Raw genomic sequence first — 20892 nt, forward strand, 5'->3', positions numbered from 1 at the left:
CAGATAAGTTTAGAAGGCAGCCGAGCTCAAAAGTTCCTTGAATAAGCTGTATTCCTACCACCTTTTTTCCCCCCTGTCAGAGACGTCTGAGCCCCACACAGGAACCAGGCTCACATTGTTCAATAGCCACGGACGTTTCCACAGTAGCTGGGAGGGCCGAAAGCTCTTTCCGCTCTTTGTTACAGATTTTTTTTTATTTTTTCCTTCCTTCTTCCAACTTTCCAGTTAAAGACTATTGCCGGGGCACTTCTGAAGTAATTCAGGCTGAGCTTCAGAGAAAAGAACAAGAGACAGGTGTAACTGGGTGGGAAGAAGCCCAGGATGCTCGTGAAGCTTTTGCTGGTCTGTAGCACAGTAGGACTGGCAAAGCTGGTGGAACACACAGACCATCGTGGACATCATGATGGTTCCGTGCACAGCTTAAAGCCACGAGGTTATGAGAGCTCTGCATACCCCCAGAGAACTCCTCTGCCACGCCAAGAAGAAGGCTACTGGGAGGCAGAAGGGCTCAGGGAGGATATTCAAGATTACCCTTCAAGTGTGATCTCCTCACATCACGAAGAGAGAGGGGATTTTGAAGCTGCAATCCCACAGTCCCGAAATGGGTAAGTACCTCAACATGTCTGTCTTACTCATAATGAGAGTGCAATCCTCTCTGATACTTTTATATTCTATCGATACAGGACTCTTTTCAATAGAAGTTTCTCATAACAATACATTAGATTTTAGGGGCCTATCTATATCCAAACTAGAGTGGTTTAAACGCTTTAACCACACAGACAGAAAGCTGAATTGCCTGTGGAAGATGAAACCACAGCTCTTTGCTTAGTCTGAGACAGCAGAATGGGGTTAGGGGTCTGCACACACCTGGCAGAACTGAAGCCTTCCACTTCTGCCATAAACCAAAACACTACCTCTGGCAAAGCAGAACCAGGGGAAGTTAATTCCCTGACTTTTTCTTATCATAAACCAACGCTGATTATTTCTGCTGAGCATGGCAAACTTTGCCCATTAGCAGAATGTGCCTGCCTGCAGACTTGGGCCTTGGAAATGGAGAGGGAAAGAGAATGGCAGGACAGTAGCAAAATAAAAATAGTCAGGAATAAATATAACAAAGTAAGGAATAATGAATAAAATGGAAATGATGACAAATTTCTCACCCCCACTCCCTTCAAAGGGTTTTCATGCCAGTGAAATGCTTTTCGTGGTAATCTGTAGCAGAAGAGTAGCCATTCTGAGTGGAAAAGGCATGTACTTGACTAGAAATACTCCCCAACTCTATGATTTGTGTAAGATTTACAGGGCATGTAAGTAGGTCTCTAAATGTTTAAAATAGATGAAAACCAAGCAGGACAGTGAATGAATCTTTTATAGCCCTGATGGATGGGTACAGCAGAGCCCTGTTCAGGAGAGCTGAAACAGCAGCACACTGAGTGCTGTTCACAGCTCAGTGCTTTAGGATGCCCTGGTATTTTTCCCTTTAAATGCTCTTGAGGAAAGGAAAAAAGTGAGATGGAAAGAGACTATAAAACCTTGCTCATGTCATGCTTCCCTTTCATGCAAACTAAAGTATGCAATCTTGTTTCTAATCTCATCTGCATGTAAAATTAAGGCCTCCTTTCGGCAGGTAACACAGTGAGTGTATGAAAACCCTGCTGTCCTTCATCCTACATCTTCCCACAAATCTGTACCTACCCCTAATAGCCCCAAGTCACTTTCTAAAGCCTGCAAGGCTTCACTTCCAGTTTTCTGATGGGTAGTATTTGATAATGATGTGCTCTGTTAATTAACCAACACCTGGTTAAAGAATTCCAGACACTGTCAAAGGAAGGAAACAAGGCCTAAGTGGTACTCTGGGCTTCTAAGTTACACTGCAAGGTGGTAATCATTTGATTAGTGGTTGAAATGCTGAAAGCATTCTGAAAACTCCCAGTACTATAAAAATTCAATGGTGTAAAAAGGTCAGCATTACAGGTCAGCAAGATGCTGTAATATACTGTCCTAATCAGGATTTCTTCCTTTGTTCTGTAGCTCTGTTCAGAACCAGCTTATCTAATTCAGCTCAACACCAGCTATGACTCATCCTCATTTCCTCCCAAGGAGAGAAATACTTCCTTCTTTTATGGAGATAGTTGCATAATGAGTCAAATAATAACATTCTTCCCAATTATAAAGCTATGTGGATGAGTACAGGCAATCCAAATCTAGCCTGGCAGTAGCTTTAAGGTATTTGTTCTTTTGTAGAACTGTCACAGCACACACAGGGCCAGGCAGCTGGTAGGTCTAAGGAAAGAAATTCAGGACTTTGAGAAGAATTATATCTAAAAGTAAGGGGAGAGGGTGTGAATAAGAATGGAAAACACAATTCTTGTAACCACACTCCAAATTCTAAAATGGTTGAAGCAACACACCTTCAGAGCATGAAGTCCTCGAGTGCTGTCAGCTGCTGTGGCTGCTATGCGCAGAAAAGATGTTGTCATGAATCTGGTATTTCCTCCCTACAAGTGTGACACATTCCCTGGAAAGAAAACATTGACAAACTTTATATCTCTCAAGGGGAGAACAAGAAGAAAAGCATCAGGAGTTAAATAGGAATTAAGTGATAAAGGGAGAGAAAGACATGCCATAAAAAAGTGTGACAGATATGCCAAAAAAAGCCCAGGATAGTAGAGAACTGTTTTCTACCACAATGATACCTTACATCTAGTTTGCTTTTGAAATAAGAAAATACTTTTTTTTTTTGCAGAACTACGAAACACAATCTACAGTAACTTGGTCTTTGTGACAAAGTTTTGACTCTCATTATTTTCAAAAAATAAAAGCAAGATGTGTTTTGTTCAACTGCTTCTTATTTTCCCTACCTATTAAGAATAGTGGTAGCTACAAAACATTCTTCTATTTAAAAAAAAATGTATAGTAGCATTTTTCATATTGCAGTTATTTGAATAACTGAGACTATCATGACTAAGTAGTACAAGGTATTAGTCAGAATTCTCTGTTTTCTGTTTCAACATGTGAGATGAAATGACTCATTAGATCCCAGTGAAATGCTTGGACATGTTATTTTGCTAATTCCTCTAAGAATAACAAGATTATGCATGTAACAGTTTTAAAATATAAATCAGTAAGCAGTCACTGGCCTTTAGAGGAAGAACTAGGTAACAGTTTAGTATCTCAGTTGTTGCTTGTATCTGAACAAAAAGGAGAAGATCTGCATGGTCCAAGTGGACAAGTGTTTGTACGTGTATAAAATTAAAACTGTCAAAGGAGACCAATATTCCAAAGGAAATCCACTTTTTAAACTGCTTTTCTCCCCAGGAGCTGTGTCACATATGAGCTGATTGGTTTGACTTCAGCTATTTCGTTCTTTTGCTGAGGAAAAGGGATCCACACATACCCAAACTTTCAGCAGAATTAAAAAGGGAAGTTAAGATACCTGTACATCAGGAACAGTCAGGCTCACAACTCAGATTTTATGCACTTAGTGTTGGTATTTCATTAAAGAAACCAAGACAATTGAAGCATGTAAAAGGCACATGCAGCTCCGACAGCAACGCCCAAAGCTGCCTCCACCCTCAGTTAGCCTGACCTGTCTGTCAAGTAATGCTGTAAACCAGACCACTTAAGCATTCCAAGTTAAAAATAATCTTAGGAAAAAGCAGAGGTTATTTTTAACCTTCCCCCTCACAGTAACTACATTGATGAAGCAAGTCCCCAGGTGGATGGCTCACCCTGTGAGGGAGAAATGGATGGTGGTGGTGGGATAGGAAGGAGCAAAGCAACTACAGCTGTCTTCTCTATCTATGCCAAAGTCTCAGAACTTCTGTGTTTCCAAAAGTGTAATCATTGCCCAGTGACCCCTGTCTTGGATTTGCCCTGCAGCTGGGTAGGTGGTTCATTTTTCCTTCTTTCTCTTTAATCCACAAACATGCAGTGTCATCTCCTGGGATTTATTTTACAATTACAGCATATCTGCAAAAAATGGAAAAACAAAACTAAAAAGTCCCCAAACTCCACCACCTGATCTACAAACAGGAAAAGCAGAAATCTTCAGATTAAATAAATCCTTAATTGCATTAACATATCTTGGGTTTTCAATTTAACAATTCAATGAAGTCACCCTTGTTTAGAGGAAGGTTTCCTGATGTCAGCCAGGTGTATTGCTATCTCACTGAAACTCTCACCCTTCCTCTAATTCTGCATCAAGAAGCCAGAAAGAATCAGGCCTGTTCTCGTGATTACCCAGTGTGTAAAAGCATGTAACTGTGCTCCCAAGTGTACACAAGGAGGGAAAACCCAAATCAGGCTTATTCTAAGGAAAGCCAATATTCAATCTTAATAGCTGATTATTTTTTGTTCACATTTACAGGAAGATTCCATTAATTTAATTAAGGCCAAGTTCACATTGACTCACCTATTTCTTCAAAACAAGACAGGGGCTTTCATAGGAAGCTTATGGGATACTGAAATTTCCCACCAAAGGAGCACAGAACATATGCTTAAAATAAAACTGTTGGGATGAAGTGCAGCTAAAAGTGATCTTCAGCCCCCAACATCCTGCAAAGCAGTGGAACAGCCATTGAGTGCTCAACAATAGCTTTCACAGTGCCAAGTGCATCAGCAGAAGCAATGGTTTCCTACCAAAGTCAGGCACTTGGCTACTTTCAGGACTTGAGGAAATTCTCCAATATTTGGCTGTCATTGAGCAGCTGAGCTGCAGGTGGAATAGCTCCCCATTAGCCTGCTTGATGCAAATGACACAGCTCCATTCCACACTGTGCAGGAGTTATTGAACCCTCTGTGCCCAAGGGATTGATTTGTTTCACAGCTCATTACTGCAAGCTGCGGCAATTAATTTCTTCAGCAGACAGCAAGGGATCTCTTGTTTCAGCTTAGCCACAAAATCACCACCTGGACCCAACACCTTCCTGACTGTGGGTCAGTATCCCTTGAATGAGTGATCAGTGGCTAGCCCTGAACAAAACTACAAATAATTGAAATAAGGTAATGGCTGTGGATGCTCTTGAAGAGGAAAAACTTCTTGCATTTACTTCTCTGAAGTAGTTTGTACAACAGTCGGATTTGGCTCAAAACCAGCTCCCAGCCAATGCTGATGTTCCTTGAACTCTTGCTCCCAGTGAGGCTCTAAGTTCAGGGCTGGATTTGCTCTGCAAGTCTTCACTGCACTAAGGTTTTAGGACATTCTGCAGGACAGAACTATCCCAACTGGTAACAGTCTAACAGGCACTACTGTTGGAACACACATTGCATTCAAACTGCATTACTCAGGGCTCTGGAAGATTTCCAGCACTGTATGGAAACCCACATGTTTGAAATTACCATTGCCACTCTTTTCAGTCCAGTTTGTTAAGGTGAACTGCAAATCAATCAGTTTGCTCTCACCCCAGTGAAAACAAGGGTGTTTCATGGGATGAGACATGGGAAGGTCCCAGACCCTGCCTAAAAGGGAGTTCTACTCATCCTGAGGGAAATATGGAGAAATATGAGAGTTTCTGCTGTGTGATGCTAATGTAGGGCTGCTGGCTGCCTGGGAAGAGCTGGAGAATTCACTGACAGACCAGCAGGTATTACTTGCTGTCTGCTAATTAAAAACCCAGTGGCACACTGTGCTGCTTTGGAGAGCCAGTGCCTTCCCCAACAGCTGAACACTTTCTGTATTCCATAAAAAATAAAAAGATATGTCTCTCTCAATACTGACATGCACAGTCTTAGTTTAGATTAATTTAAATACAATACTTTACCTCTGTTTTATAGAGGCTGCCTTTTCTTGCCAGTGAGAAATTTGCACTGAAGGAAAAACCAATCACAGCCAAAGCCTCCTCCTTATATTCTTCTTCAACTGGTACAAATCAGGAGTCACTCTGTAGAAGTCAATGGAAAATTACTTGTTTTAACTGAAATAACATAGTCTTCTGTGCCCTTCCTATAGCACATTTAAACAGCAATTACTACCCATCTGGTGACTTTTGTGCTGTATAGGAAAATATTATGATCCTCAAAAGTCTGGCACACTGCCAGTGGTAGACACAGAAATGGCTAAACAGGAGTTTTCAAATTATGGACACTGGCTTCCTTGAGAATAGAAACCTGAGGAAACTGATGAGTGAAGGACAACTCTGTTGTACTAGTACAGTCAAAGGAATAACAAAACTTATGAAAAAACCCCAACATCCTGAATTCCTGAAGCTTTTGTTCAGGCAAAAATTCCACTGACCTTAGAAACATCTAAAATTATGCACTGCAGTGCCAATCTAGAGAACATGTAGCAAAGAACTAAAGTATGTCAGTCCCTGGCTGAGCTGGGGAGCATTACTCACACTCACTCACACGCTATAATTGTCTGCATGAAGAAAAGCCACTACCCCATATTCATCTGAGCAGAGTCAGTTACTGCAGAGCAGCCATCTAACCTTTTCTCTTGGTTCTGTGGGCTTTACTTTGTTTGCTATGATATAAGGTGGCCCAGTCAATTCTTCAAATCAGAGAAAGAACTGCCTGCATTTTGCTATGTTTCAGTAAAAGCAGAAGTATTACCCAATGAAAGAAAAAAATAATTTTAGTATCAGTTTCTAAACACCTGAAAGTTTCAAATAAATAGAGCTTGAGCTAACCTACATTTGCTGAATCTTATTTAAATACAGAATGCTTTGTCATCAGATATATTTAACCTCAGACAAAGGAGTACACTTGCCTCAAAATAAGGCAGAAGTGGATAGATGCATGTGAAGACTCTATTAAATAAGGTTAATTCATAATTAGAATGAAGCCTAGGAAAAAAACCAAAAAACAGTCTTGCAAAGAAAATTATTACAATACTTCTTCCTTGGTTTAAGAAAAGGGATTAATTTCCTTGGAATGTAAACCAGGAAAAGCCACTGAACAAATGAAACATCTGTAGCCCTGAATTTGCTCAGGTTCCTTCAAGTGTTGCGCTAACTTGCAGCATTGTGATAAACCTGACTGTTCACCAGATTACAGAGAAGGCTTTTCTGCTCTCCTCACATGAGCAGCTTCTCTCTGTTCCTCTCTTTCCTTGGCAGCAGGAGCTTGCACCAAAAGGAAACTGTATTAAAGAGAATAAAAGCAGAGGGTGTTAAATTGGTTAGATATTCAGTGAATGAAGCAACATAGTTACAAAGAGGAGAAAAAAACGAAGCAGCGGAGCACAAAGCTGCTGTGTTCCAGAAACCAGCTCAAGAAAGAAAGTGCTATTTGTGAAGGAGCAGCTCTTTGAAACTTCATAGCCTGATTCAGAGCCTTTGGTGCCTGAGAAGTCCTGCTTCACTCACTGAACTTTAGATCAAGCCCTTCTCAGTCTATTATATTGTTGCACTTAACATTAAAGAATGACGTATTTTCCCTCAAGGTTAATCCTGTTAAGGAGTATTTTTAGTTACAAATAGCAAAGTTTCCCTAAAGGAAGCATTTGACAAGTTGTACAAAAATTACTGCAATAGAGGTTTCATCTTTGGGCACATGTATCTATTTTGCAGCTCATTACAGGCCTTATCTACTTATTAGATGAAAGAATGAACTTGGATAAGTTTTATGGAAGTCAAAACCTCTCAAAGTTTTGTGATTAAAACCAAAACATGGTATTACATAGCCCTTCAGCTCCACAAATAAACTTTTAAGATCACGTGTGAGAGTAAAGAACATTGGATGCAAAGAACTGTGACCAGCATTAAAGGAAGTTTTACTGAGAGTCTATCATACTACTTTATTTTTTTTCATGTTATTCATTGTTCATAACATTAGTAACTGTCCAAAGCAGGCATAGAGTTGGGATCAACCATTGATTCGATTGCTGATACAACGTAACCCCTTTCTACAAGCAGGAAGCCCATCAGGTACCTGGTGTTACACATTAACATGTTTTGAAAAGGAATTCTTGTGTTTTCTGTTCCATGTGTGCACATTCACCTGTGCAATACAGCAAAAGCACTCAGTCCCACGGTGCCTCACTCTTTCTCACACAGGTTGATGCATGTGCACATTTGGCTTGGCTCTGTGTGGCTGACATGACTCCAAGGACTTCTTGGGAAGGACTTGCATACAGTGGGAAAAAAAAAATCAGTGCAGATGATGATTCACTGGGTGTGGATTGTTTTCATTAGGAAAGAACAAAACCCTAAAGCCAAAGAATCCTGTTTTAAAAGGAGGTTTCCACACTGAATGCAGACTGGATCTGGCAGGCATCCTGCTGGCAGAGTCAGGGATTCTGCACCTAGCAACATCAGTGAGCTCCAGCAACAGTGCCTGGGCACTTTATTTGCCCAGGAAAAAAGCAGGGAGGAATTGAGGGGGAAAAGCCTCTCCCAGCTATGCCTTGCTAAGCACATGGGAGGACAGCCCAAAACCAAGCACAAACCAGGTCCCTGTTTTAGAGTTATTTAACTGACACCAATTACCAGACAGTGACATGGCCTTATAAAGCCTGGCAAACTTAGGCACACCTTGGAGGCAGATGCCACCAGAGTATGTGTGCTGGTCTGCTGGCTTTTACTGAGTGGTTTTACCGACACAAGCAAGGTGTTTAACTCTGGAAGAGTAATACTTCAATAAATATTTGAGGATTTGTCTTCTAGTTTAGTCCCACAAGAACCTAGACTCACATTGATCATCGGGCCAAAATTTCCCCCAGTCACTTGCAAAGGACTCAAAGCTACAACTCTTAACAAGTTGTTTTTGCTGAAAATCACAACAAAGGCAGCAGCCTGCTTTCTTGTCCTGCTTTCCCAGTGCTGCAGGCTTTGCCAGATTCCTGCCCTTGCTTCTAACAGATGAAGAGTTTGGCTCGCATGAGTGCTTGCTGAAATCTCAATCACATTTTCCTTAGGAAACAGGGGAGCAAAATGCGCTATGGCCCAGCAAGCCTGGTGAACTGTTCTCAGCTAGGCCAGGCAGTCTGCCCTTCCATCCTGATGTTTCCAGCTTCCCTGCAGCTTCCTCCCCTTCTCCTGGCTGCTGCAGTGCCAGCTTCTGCTTTTGTGCAGGACTCAGTTCCCCATTGTTTCAACAACTCCCTCAGAGGGGCAAACTTTTTCCATATATGCTGATAGTCGGAGATTTGGTTCCTGTATTCCCATGTAAAAATACACTGCCTGAAGTTAAGCTGTTTCCATTATAGTTATTACTCGTCACTTCCTGCCCCTTCTGGTCTTGGATTTTAACCATCCAACTTCAGCCAACACTACACTGCCAAGTCTTGACTTCAAGCTCTTGAAAGGGAAGAGGCTCACCTACACTCTGGGATTAATAGCTGCCTATGTAATTCTGATTCGGAAAATTAATCAGACTAATAAAACTCATTTGTGCTTGCTAGAAGCATAAAAGTAAAACCCAAGAAAACAATTCTTTTACCTTTGCCCAATATTATTCTCCTGCAAATGATGGGAGAAATTATTTTGAAGCTAGCCTATTCAATAAAATCCAATCACTTACTATATTATCTTGAAGAAGTAATACTTAGGAAGGTATTATTAATGGAGTTTATGTCGGATTAAGTTTTCAGAAGCAGTCTGCCTCAACCTGATGAGTCAGTCATTAGGCATCTGAAATGGCAACATGCCCAGAAAGGCAATTTGACATTTAAAGTGACATTAACCTGCAGGTTATCACGGGTTGGAAATTTCTCCTGCTAAATGAATGGACTGGAAATGGAACTAATTCATCAAAGTTCAGAGAATCAGCCCTTTTGTAACAAACTCAGATAAACATCTCAAATGAAAACAAATGAATTGGGTGTGGATGGAGAAGGTAGGAAGCATTTTCCACTTTCCTCATCATACAGCTGGGAAAAATGAAAAAATAAAAATAAAGGCCCTTCTCCATCTCACTTTTTCTTGGCACTGTTACAACCAGAGACTTTAAAAGACCTTCTTCAAACTCTTTTCCCATGTCTTTCTTCCACTAGGAACTGGTGTTCCTTCATGCAGTCCCGGCTGGTCACATACATAGAAGCCTGCATGAAGGAGAAGTACATTGTCAACTCCCAACAGCCCTGTCCAAATGGAGCCCCAGACTGCCAGAAGATCATGTAAGTGTCCTAAATAAAGCCAGTGAAGAAAACAGAATTTTCTCTGAAGTATCTAAGTGATGTTTTCAACAGTATTGAAGACTCATCATTATTTCTAGGGGAGCTTTAAACAAATTTGTGTCTTCTTTGGTATCAGTGATATTTTGGAATATTTGTTTAATAATAAAACTCTTCTACAACTCATCCGAATACTACAGAAGTTCAGGATCAGTCCAAACTTGATTGCAAAGGACTCTATTACAATAAATCTAATGGCCAGACCCTTCCTCCCCAGGTACAGGACAGCTCTGAAGCCAGTCTACAAAGTGAAACAGAAGGTTTTGAAGTCTTTGCAGTGGAAATGCTGCCCTGGATTTATTGGCAAGGACTGTGAACAGCGTGGTAAGCAAAGCTGGAGAGCAAATACAAGAATGAATGACTAATGCCAGACATAATGGAAAGAAATAGGTTTGCCTATTTTTTCCCTTTTTTTTCAGAATTTCTGCCTTGGTTTTTTCAGTCTGCTATGCCCCAAATCACTGATACTTTGAGACAAGAGTAGTTGTAATAAGCAGTTAAATAGCATTAGCTACTTATTCTTCTGTAATTAGCACCTTTGTATTCTTTACACACAGAGAAAGGTATTCATTTGCCAGGTGAGCCTATCATATGTCCACCTAGACAAGTCCATCTAGGAATGCCGAATTCCAGGTAGAAACTGGCGCCATCAGAAAGCAACATTAGTATGTGAAAAGCTCCTATGGTCAGTTCACAGGATGAAACCATCTGGCTCAGGAAGTCACAAGGTACCCAAGCTCAAAAAAGAGGGCAGCATTCACTCTGCAGTCTGCACTGCTCCTCCTCTCTTCTGACCCTGGCTGCAAAGGCACTAGCTCCTAGAGCAGGGAGCAGCTCTACAGCACAGGCAGAATGGCGTCCAGACTTACTTCCAAGGGAGCTCCAGGAACAGCCTTTAGAGTGAACTGCAGTAATCCATTGCACTGTTGAATAAAGCAGCTGGGGCAGTGAGTTGAGAGAAGGCATTCTGCCCCTTTATTCTGCTCTCCTGAGACTCCACCTGGAGTCCTGCATAAGGACATGGACCTGTTGGAGTGAGCCCAGGAGCACCTCTGCTATGGAGGCAGGCTGAGAGAGCTGGGGCTGTTCAGCCTGGGGAAGAAAAGGCTCTGAGGAGACCTTAGGCTGCAAGATGGAGAGCGACTGTTCACAAGGGCATGTAATGATAAGACATGGGGAAATGGCTTCAAACTGATATACAGCAGGTTCAGTTTAGATATTAGGAAGAAATATTTTACTGTGAGGGTAGTGAGGCACTGAACAGGTTGCCCAGAGAAGCTGTGGATGCCCCATCTTTGGAAACGTTCAAGGCCAGGTTGGATGGGTCTCTGAGCAACCTAATCTAGTGGGATGTTCCCTGCCATGGTGGGGGGATTGCACCTAGATGGTTTTTATGGTCTCTTCCAACCCAAACTTTGATCTGTGCAGCTGCTAAAAAAAAAGAGGGGAGAGAGTATGGTTTAAAAACTGAATGGTGGTTTCAAAAGGGCATTGGCAGGATTTAGCAAATAATACTAAAAAAGCAGAATTTGAATGGATTTAAGAATTTGAATTGAATTAAGGGAATTTAAATGGATAAAAAGTAATTCCCTCTAGCAATTAAGGCAACCATAACAGAAAAGGCAATTTTCGCACAATCTACGTCTAACTCACCTACAGATTCCACAGATAAAAACCTCTGTAGGTTTAGCTTTTCTTCACAGATAGCTTTTATTTGTAGGTTGATCTCTAGGTGGTGAACTTCAGTGTTGGAAAGATATTACCAAATGCAGTGCAACCAGTTTAGTCTTTCTTTTGTTACACTCATTGACCAAAACCAGCTCCTCCATCATGATCTCCTCATTTGTACAGCATCATTCACTGTTGGTGCCACCAGAATGTTCAGGTAACTTGTGGAACAAGGAAGAGGAATTTGCAGATCTTTATATGGGACCTCCAGAAATAGAAACAAAGCCTCATCTATTTGCAACAGACTGATTTCTTATTAGCAATAACTTGGTATGAGTTAAAAATCCCCATGCTACTGCACAGCAGTGCCATGTATGCAATATTATATACCAGTGTAAGGAATGTAAATTCTGCAGAGATGATGTTCTTTACCCAAGAAGTCTGTCTTCATACCAGTTACACAACACATGAAATTCCTCTGTGTTGCCTTGCTAAACTGTAGTATAGTTTCTACATCTAAAATATTTTCACAGCTGTATTACATCTCAATTGCAGATCCTAATTTTATTCTGGTGCCAGGAACTGAAACTGAAGGACGAGAAGAAGAGTTCTCAAACCACAGTATGTGCTTGAAGTTACTTTGCTTGTCATTCTGTTACCACTCAGTCACTGATCAGGAAAAAAAAAATCTTTTAACCTGCAGTTTTAACCTGATAAGCTATGGACAATCTCTCTAGTGAAAGCATTATTTGGGAAGCTTTGAAACAACACATTTATTGACATAAATGAGAGCTTTTGCTGTAACACTACGCAAATGTTCACAACGAAGCATCCCAAAGTTTCCAAGCTGTCTGCTGGCTGGCCATCAGTGAATGCCAGGTGGTATAAAGCCTTACACCTTTCAGTGGCATGGATGTTAACCCCTTGCTCTGCAAAGTGGATTCACAGGAAAGCACACCATGCTCACAATCTACCAGAAAAGCAATCCACTGAAAATGCTACTGCAGAATGGCCCCCAGTGGCTTTGAGTTATGAAGTACCTGTTATGAAGTACCACAGATTTGTATCTCAGCCACTCCATCCTACCAGTCTAAGTACAAAGGACCTTCCCTTACCACCTGGGAAATGGTGTGGCTTCCAGTGCTATTAAGCATCTTTTTGCAATTAGCTTCAGGGTAATATTGCACAATATGAAATCTACAGCTCAATTCACAAGTATTTATTTAGTGAAACACAAGTTAAAGGGCCCCTCCATGGCTCAGCTCTGACACACACTGTGCTCCTGATTCCTTAGTGCAATGCCTCAATTGCTCTTTCATCCTGTCCTTTCATTCTAGTGTTAAACCCTGCTATCCTTTCAGTCAATGGCTTGAAAAGAGTTAGTATTCCAAAACATTTTTATGGCATGGGGAGATTTCTAATTAAGAGCATTTTACTGTTATCACAGCTGTTGTAGCTGAAGTTCTCTGCAAACATTTAAATATATTAGGTTTTCATCACTGTTGAAAAAAATCCTTGCAAATAAACTGCAATTTAAAGTACCATGAATCAACAGACCCTTAAATGTCAGCGCAAAATTTTCAGAGTAAAAAACAGACAGGTGTTCTCAGAGGTCTTGCATGAATACCTGTCACCTGGTCGCTGCACTCGGTTGCATGACTTTGTTTTTCTAATCTTGTGACTAGTGTCAACATCAGTGGATTCAAGAGAAATGTTCGAAGTCATTCAAAATCATGAGGCTTTACTGGATGACCTTCAAAGTGATATTCATCAAGCAGCCAGCACCTTAGGTGACTTACAGAGACTAATTGAGAGCAACGGTACAAGCATGGTGTTAGAAGTGAACCAGAGCAATTCAGGTGAGAGGTGTGATGAAGAATTATCAGCCCATGATAGGCACTGTGACACCACACAGATCAGAAAGAAAACATGAAAGCAAAAATACCCTGATATTCTTTGGTTGGCTGGTTGCTTCTAAAGAGAGAAAAAATGGGTGCAATCCCAATGCAAATGAATGAACCAAAGAGTAGCCTGAAATGGGAAATGAGAGGAAATGCTGAGTTCAGAATATGCCTTAATCACAGAATAACAAGGTTGCTTACATTTAAGATTTGTTAATCTTACCATTCTGCTTCTATGTCTTCTCTTCTGTGGAGATGCAGAGTTTAGATTTGTTCTTTTTCCATACTCACGCTATATACTCTGATGTGTGGAATAACAGATTGGTGTTATGCGACAAAATGAAACATTTGACCCGTCTCTGGAACATTATTTCTGCCACATACAGGAGTGGGAAAAAAGAGCTGCTGAATTTGACCTACCACCCCGAGTCACTGGCTTGCAGAAACATTTTCTAAGCATACAGAGTCAGTGAACTTCGAGGCACTCAAGTTTGAACCTTAAAGTTAGAAACTGAGCCTTAGTATAATTCCCATATAGTACACATACTTCACAGATTTTTCAAGTAATTTACTCATGACCTGGAATATTCAGCTGTTAAGATGCTGTATAACTTTGTGGAGTTGAAAACATAAGAGAAAGAATATAAGCCAAAAAACAAGAGCCCACCAACTAAGAGCTGCTGGGAAAATGGACAGTTATGGCCACTGGCAAAACTGCCCATCCAGGGGTTCCAAAGAGCATAATTTTTAAGACACAAATGAGGAAGTCAATACATACCTAAGTTACTGTCTGCACACTCATAGACACCATGTACTTTGCAGTAACCTTGATTTAAAACTAGGCTATTTTTTCAATTGTCAAAATCTATCATGAGGTCAGATTCTGGGGAGTAAGATGGCAACTACTACAGAAAAATGCATACTTGAGTTATCCTGGCTAGACTGTGTTCTAAAAGCAGAATTTAAATCTAATTTTTTTTTTCAATTGTGTTAACAGATCATCAGGAAAGGCTTCTGCAGCAAGTTTTGTTCCCTCATGTGGAGAATTTTCTAAGGAGACATTTTAATCCAGTGTGGGCAAGCTTCAACAGAAGCTTACAGAACCTCTCCAACATAGTAAGAAACCTGTCCCACGATGTGGAAGCCAACAAGAAAAGCATAGAAAGATTCCAAGACAGCACTGTGCCCAAGAAGGAATTCCAGGAGCTGGGAACTAAATTTGAATCAAAAGTCCAAGAAAACATAGTGAAAGTTGATCAGGTGAAAAGAGATATAGAGAACCAAGTGCACATGCAGCAGGCTGATATTCACTATAATCTCAGCATGATCAAGGCAGATACTGACACAAAACTCAAGAAGCTTCATAAATTGCAGCAGTCCCATTTCTTAGCTTTGAACAACAGCATAGCAAACATGAAACAAGAGCAAAACCTTCTTGAAAATAAATTGGAGGCTTTGAATAAAAATTTAACAGAATTCTCTTCACATCATGGTCCCAAAGATGAAACCAGCCAATTAACCATCAGACAAATAAATGAAATGCTGTCAGGGCATGCAAAGCAGCTTAAGGAACTTTACATGGAGTCAGATGTGGCCTTTCAGAATATTGCAGTTTTAGAGAGGTGGTTTAAGGAGTTAAAGAAAAACATGTCAAAGCATAGGCCAGAAGATCTTACAATAACTTTAGCTGAGAAATCAGTTATTATGGAAGAAAACAATGCAGCAATGGAAGGGCAGATTTCAGAGCTCAACTACACTCTCTCAAACCTTCGGGAAAACTATTCAGATCTGTTGCGGTACATGGAGGAATGCAATTGCCAGAGAATACCTTCTGACGCAGATCTACTGGAGGAAGATCCAAGGAATAGCACTTATTCCCTGGAAGATACCCAGTCAAAGGATGTGAAGCACTTGGAGTCAGTTTTCAGAGATCTCTTCAAAAGTGAAATTGAAGAGCTCTCCTCAGCCATTCCATCCATCCATCTGTCTCTTAACCTTCGTCAAGAAGAGAACAGACAGCTTCAGTCACAGGTTACAGCTTTTTCAGAAGACATAGGCTTGTTGAAGAAGAAAGATGAAGAAATTCATGGACACATCAAGTATCTCAACAGTTCTTTTGGCTCTCTTCTGAAAGATGCAATGCGGCACGAAGAAGCACTGGAGGCTTTACTGAGACACGAATTTCTGGATGTCTTTTTTGAAGATGATTTTAGTAGCCTAATACCATCAATATTTCAGCTGCAAGAATCTCTCAAACACTTCTCAGATAAACTGCAAGAACAAAATGTGACTTTAGAATCTCTGATGAGGAGATTTCATCCCTTGGAGAGAGGTCAACAGAATAATCATGATGCTCACATGCCTCCTAAGCACCCCAAGGAGGAAACGCAAACCTCCTCTACTCTACAAGAAGCCAGTAGTCAACGCACCATCATAGAACACATGGAACCTAACTATGAAGCCGTCAAAGATGACTCCCTGGATAGCTCAGCTTATAATGATATCATGACTTTGAAGAATGATATCAAACACCTGAGCCTGGCAATCAAGAGGCATGAATCCCGAGGTGATGTGAATTTCTGCTGCAATCAAACAATAGCAAATGCAATTGAGCCACTCAACATTTCTGTAGAAACTCTCTCTGAAGATTTGGCCACCCTCAAGCAGAATCTGGAGGAACATCTCCTGACTTTTAAAAAGCTATTTGGAAGTAATGAAGAATTAGCTGCCTCAGATATAAGTCTGGATGTTACAAAGACTCAGTCAATGCTGAACAGAAAAGGGAGAAGGCAACAGAAAGGTCAAGATAAGCAAAGAGACAAGAAAAGGCCTGAGAAGCACAGAGAAAATACACAAACAATAAGTGGAAGAAATACAGTGCAGACAGAACTTGTAGGAAAAGGTGTGTTCTTTTCTTTTACTTCCTTATGTGCAGGTCTATCTTCTTTCTGGGCCCTGCTGCAAGCTCCACACACAGAGCATATCAGTTACAAGAACTGTCAGATATCCTGTGGGATGCTGAAGGGAGAAATTCAGACATTACTTACATCCTCCCTGCACACCAAAAAAAAGCAGTTTGAGTGAGAAACAAGTTGATACTCTGCTGTATTTTGCTCAAGGCCAATAAAATTACACCCATTACAGCTGCTAGGAAATTGGCCTCAAACTAATTAAACTTCAGGTGTTTAGAAGACAAATTTCGTTTGTAGATGCTTATGTTAATACAGCAGCAGTTTTCTCTTTGGAAGCTGATGTGAAATGCTTCTTTTTTCCCTGTTACTTTGTTATTTGAATCTGGATTCAAAGCACCAAATCCTTCCCAAGGCAGACAGACACATCAAATGAACTGCTATAATCTGCACAAGTGGAACAGGCAGGACTGACCAGAGAGCACACACTCTCTCTACAGCTAAGCTTCAGAGACAAGTTTTCAGATTATACTTCACTGGGACTGGGTGGCTCCCTTTCCCTGTAAACATGTGACCATAAGCACCTAGTAATTACAACCACCACAGCTCTACCACCAGCTTTCATGATTGCAGCCCTTGTTACGGACAAATAATATAGAACAAAAAGCAGCCCCTTTAGGCATCTGTGCTGCAAAACAGTAGTTAAGACTGAATAAGCAGAGAACATATTATTAACTAATTTATTTTTAGGACAGTAAAAAAGTGCTATATTTTTTTCCCCTGGGTGGTCTCAGTGTTATACTTTTCCAAGAGGTCCAGGGAATCATTTGATTTACTCCAGTGCACATATCCATTTCATTTGATTTCCTCTAGTGCACATGCTAGCTTTGCAAAGCAGCATACAAAAATCAGGGATTCACCTTATCTCTCACCCTGATGATCCTGGGGAGAGAAGAGCACTCACTCACTGCTAAAATCCTGTTCCTCTTTCTTTTTCAGACTCATTGGTGGCATTCCATGTGGGATTCTCAGAAAGAAAGGACAAAGAAAAAACTGTGAGGTTTAACGAAACGTACCTCAATTATGGAAACAGCTACTTCTCTGAACGTGGCCACTTTAAAGCACCACACAAAGGTGTCTACCTGTTTATCATCTCTGTAGAATTCAGCTCAGGACCAGCCCTGGGACAGCTCTCCTTCAGCCGTGGGTACAAAAGAACTCTCTCAAGCAGCCAGAAGAAAACACCATACGGAAACACCATGACTACTTTTGCTATGGCAGAAATGGAGAAGGGGGAAACAGTGAGCTTTGAATTGCTGCAGGGCTCCATGGTGAAACGAAGCCCACCTGGGACTACTATGGGTGGATTCCTAATATTTAAAACTTGAATAGTGACATTTATGTTTTATTAATCTCTTTCCATAGATGCAATGGGTGCATTCACTATTGCTTCATCTGTGATGTATTCAATGCTACTGCATGTGTTTAAACATAGCACTACCCTAGGTTTGTCTTCATGCTTCTTTTCTGGAAGTGTTTGGCTTTCGGTTAGTTGCTTATGAGCAGCAATGGGATTTTCTTTCAAGTGAAATGCTAATGGTTTGGACTCCAAATGTATCAGCAGACATATTCCCATATCCTTCCAAGGTGAGAACTGCACATAGATGTTATGTGGGACTTTCTTCACTTATAATACAAACTACTCCTTTCCCTTGGTAAAAGAATATGCTCCCATGGCACATACCTCCACCAGTGGCAAGGAAAAGATTTTAGGAAGGACTGCATATAGCAACTCTCATATTATGTGAATGGTACCTTAAAACTCAGAAGCCAGGGCAATTTTACCTTTTAGTTCTCGAAGACCACAGACTATCTTGGAAACTTCTCCAACTCACTCCAGTGTTTCTGTCTGTGCACAACAGGAACACTAGGATGGGTGAAATCCAGTAAAATTCACTTTACTACCAGTATTTGCAGGCAAGGATCTTGTAAACAGCCCAGTCTTTGTTTCTGGGCCTGTGTTGTATTTCAACTACACTGCAAAAATTTAAAACATTGTTAAGATAAATTACATTTACACTTAGACACATTTAGGGAAATGTCAATAATATTTTAAAAGCACTCATGAAAAAGAAGTTTATTTCTAAAATTCATACTGAAGATTATCACAAATTCAGCCCAGAGTTCAGCATTTAGTAAATATTATAAAACCAAGCAAAACTAACACCAAAAGGCAAGCTCATTGGTTTGTTGTCACTGCTGAATATAAATTCGTAATTAGAGTAAACCAAAGAGTACAATTTTTGAAATGTGGAGGGGTTTTTTTTTAATGTCCAAAATCTCAAGGTGACCATGTCTGGTCATGTCTTAAACTTCTCATCTGTGAAATAAAGCTTCCCAAAGACTTTCTCTTTAAAGAAGTTCAAGTATTGTGGTATTTTTGTCTACCCTAATATCTTACAAAGCAATATTAAAATAATTGAATTTGCCAAAATGAAATGCACTTTGAAACTCAATATTTTCTCTGAAGATGTAAATTCTTATTATGCAAATTACACCCTTCTAAGGTAGAACTTTTTAACAGAAATCTATTCTGCTATTGAGGAATTTTCCCCCCACCTACTTGTATTCTAAGCAATACTAAACAGATATTGCTAAAAACCCTCAACACATTGGTACCACCACACTGCACTTAAGGCAACAGTTTGGCAAGCAGACAATATGTATCTTTTGAAATAAAGCTCCAAAGCAGTTTCAGCTACTGACTTGCTGAGAAGATTGTTTTCTCCATCCTGAAAAATGCAAGAAAACTAACAACTAAAAATGCTCCCTATCTCCTCCTGGCCAATGCTGGTTTCCACAGATGACCAGGTTGTTTTTCTAGCAGAGCCATAGCTCAACTGCTCTGCTGAAGGCAGCACAAAGTGCCTGCAAGCTCAGCATCATCTTCTGCCCCACAGACTGCTCAAATATCTGAGGGAAGGAAGGGAAGAATAAAATTGAAGATGTGAAATGAAGAGAAGCATCCAATTTTAAGATTGGGTTCTTTCAGTACAAAGCTACCATCCTGGGGTCACTTGGATGGTTTTTTACCAGTGTTCCTCCAGTTCCTGACTTCTGTGGTGGCAGCATTCTGCAGGGCCAGGCCAAGAGCTGCCTAGGTCAGGGTGGTTCAAGGAACAACCCAGCTTCAGTGCACACCAATTCTGCAGCTACCAGCCAAGTTTCATAAATAAATACAGCTGGGGGGTATGTATATGCTACATATGGGGAATATGATATGCATATATATTTAAAAACTTTGTTTTTATAGCTTTGACAGAAAGCTTCAACTGGGATGAAAACCACACAGCTACTTGGAAAAGCATATGGGAGGTAGTAGAGAGCATTGCAGTTTATCCAGTCAGGACTTCTACAACTTTGGTGCCCTTCCTTGTGCTTACCAGAGTTTACTTTCGTTGAAAAGTATGCCAGGCAAGTTCAGAAAACATTGACTCCAGAGAGAACAAAGTGTTAATTTAAAGATGTTTTCATATTTTAAAGACACCTTCAAATATGTGCTGAAGTTAGCCACCTGCATATACAAAGAAGACACACTTGACTGGAAGACTCAATTTTAGACTATGAAACACAATATTAATGACAGACAATGGGTTAAAACACTCTACTGGCTGCATAAGCCAGGAAGACTAACTTCCTCCTCAAGCAATAAGAGAAAGATGATTAATCTACTGGGCTGTGGTTGTATTTGTTCAAAGCAATAAACCATCCTTTTCACAAGCCTCCATTGAAACCACTCCTGCATTTTTTTGGTGGGATGGTTGTTTGGACTTTCTTATAAGATTAACACAGCCACATCACCATAACCTGCATTTTTAGGCAAACTAGAGGAATCAATTTAATGAAGATGGTTTAAAATGCAGCTTTTGGTTGGCTCAGTGGATTCAGGAGAATTTCCAAGCATGAAAAACAACCTGAAGCTGACCATAGGCACTGGGAAGAGGTGTCTGTAAGACCTTCAGTTTCTCTCACAGCCAAATGACTAGACCTGATGGCCAGGCACAAATAGGCACAGAAATGTGTGCTCACTCTAGGATACAGATATTAGTCCTGTGAATCTGAGACTCATATTTAACAATAAAAGCTTTCCAACTGCTTTTAGTGCTTCCTAGAAACCTACCAGAAAACATTTCCTATGCTTCAAGTATTTCCAGATCAAACCACTAAGCTTTGTAACAAGATAGAAAGCCATGCATCTTAGTGCCTTCAGGGAATTATTTTGTTACTGAAACTGCTG

The 20892-nt window shown here is 40.5% G+C and overlaps 1 protein-coding gene across 3 annotated transcripts; it reads left to right on the plus strand.

Moving 5' to 3' along the window:
• MMRN2 (multimerin 2) lies at positions 1-19015 on the plus strand. Of its 3 annotated transcripts, XM_085064142.1 has the most exons (7): positions 1-605; positions 9938-10060; positions 10335-10441; positions 12341-12406; positions 13471-13644; positions 14684-16588; positions 17595-19015. In XM_085064142.1, the coding sequence occupies exons 1-7, from the start codon at positions 322-324 to the stop codon at positions 17981-17983; spliced, it is 3048 nt and encodes a 1015-aa protein (XP_084920268.1). In that variant the 5' UTR covers positions 1-321; the 3' UTR covers positions 17984-19015. The 3 variants fall into 3 exon arrangements, with proteins under 3 accessions (XP_084920268.1, XP_084920269.1, XP_084920270.1); XM_085064143.1 differs by lacking the exon at positions 13471-13644; XM_085064144.1 differs by lacking the exons at positions 12341-12406; positions 13471-13644.
• The last annotated feature ends 1877 nt before the right edge of the window (positions 19016-20892 follow it).

This window comes from Lichenostomus cassidix, chromosome 6 (genome assembly GCF_008360975.1).
Source record: "Lichenostomus cassidix isolate B80296 chromosome 6, HeHo_3.0, whole genome shotgun sequence".
In the NCBI taxonomy this organism is placed as follows: domain Eukaryota; kingdom Metazoa; phylum Chordata; class Aves; order Passeriformes; family Meliphagidae; genus Lichenostomus; species Lichenostomus cassidix.

Coding starts and splice junctions, on each gene's coding strand:
- MMRN2 (XM_085064142.1), top strand. CDS start 322: ATGCTCGTGAAGCTTTTGCTGGTCTGTAGCACAGTAGGACTGGCAAAG. Junction 10,442..12,340: donor CAAGGACTGTGAACAGCGTG/GTAAGCAAAGCT, acceptor TCTCAATTGCAG/ATCCTAATTTTATTCTGGTG. Junction 16,589..17,594: donor GACAGAACTTGTAGGAAAAG/GTGTGTTCTTTT, acceptor TTTCTTTTTCAG/ACTCATTGGTGGCATTCCAT.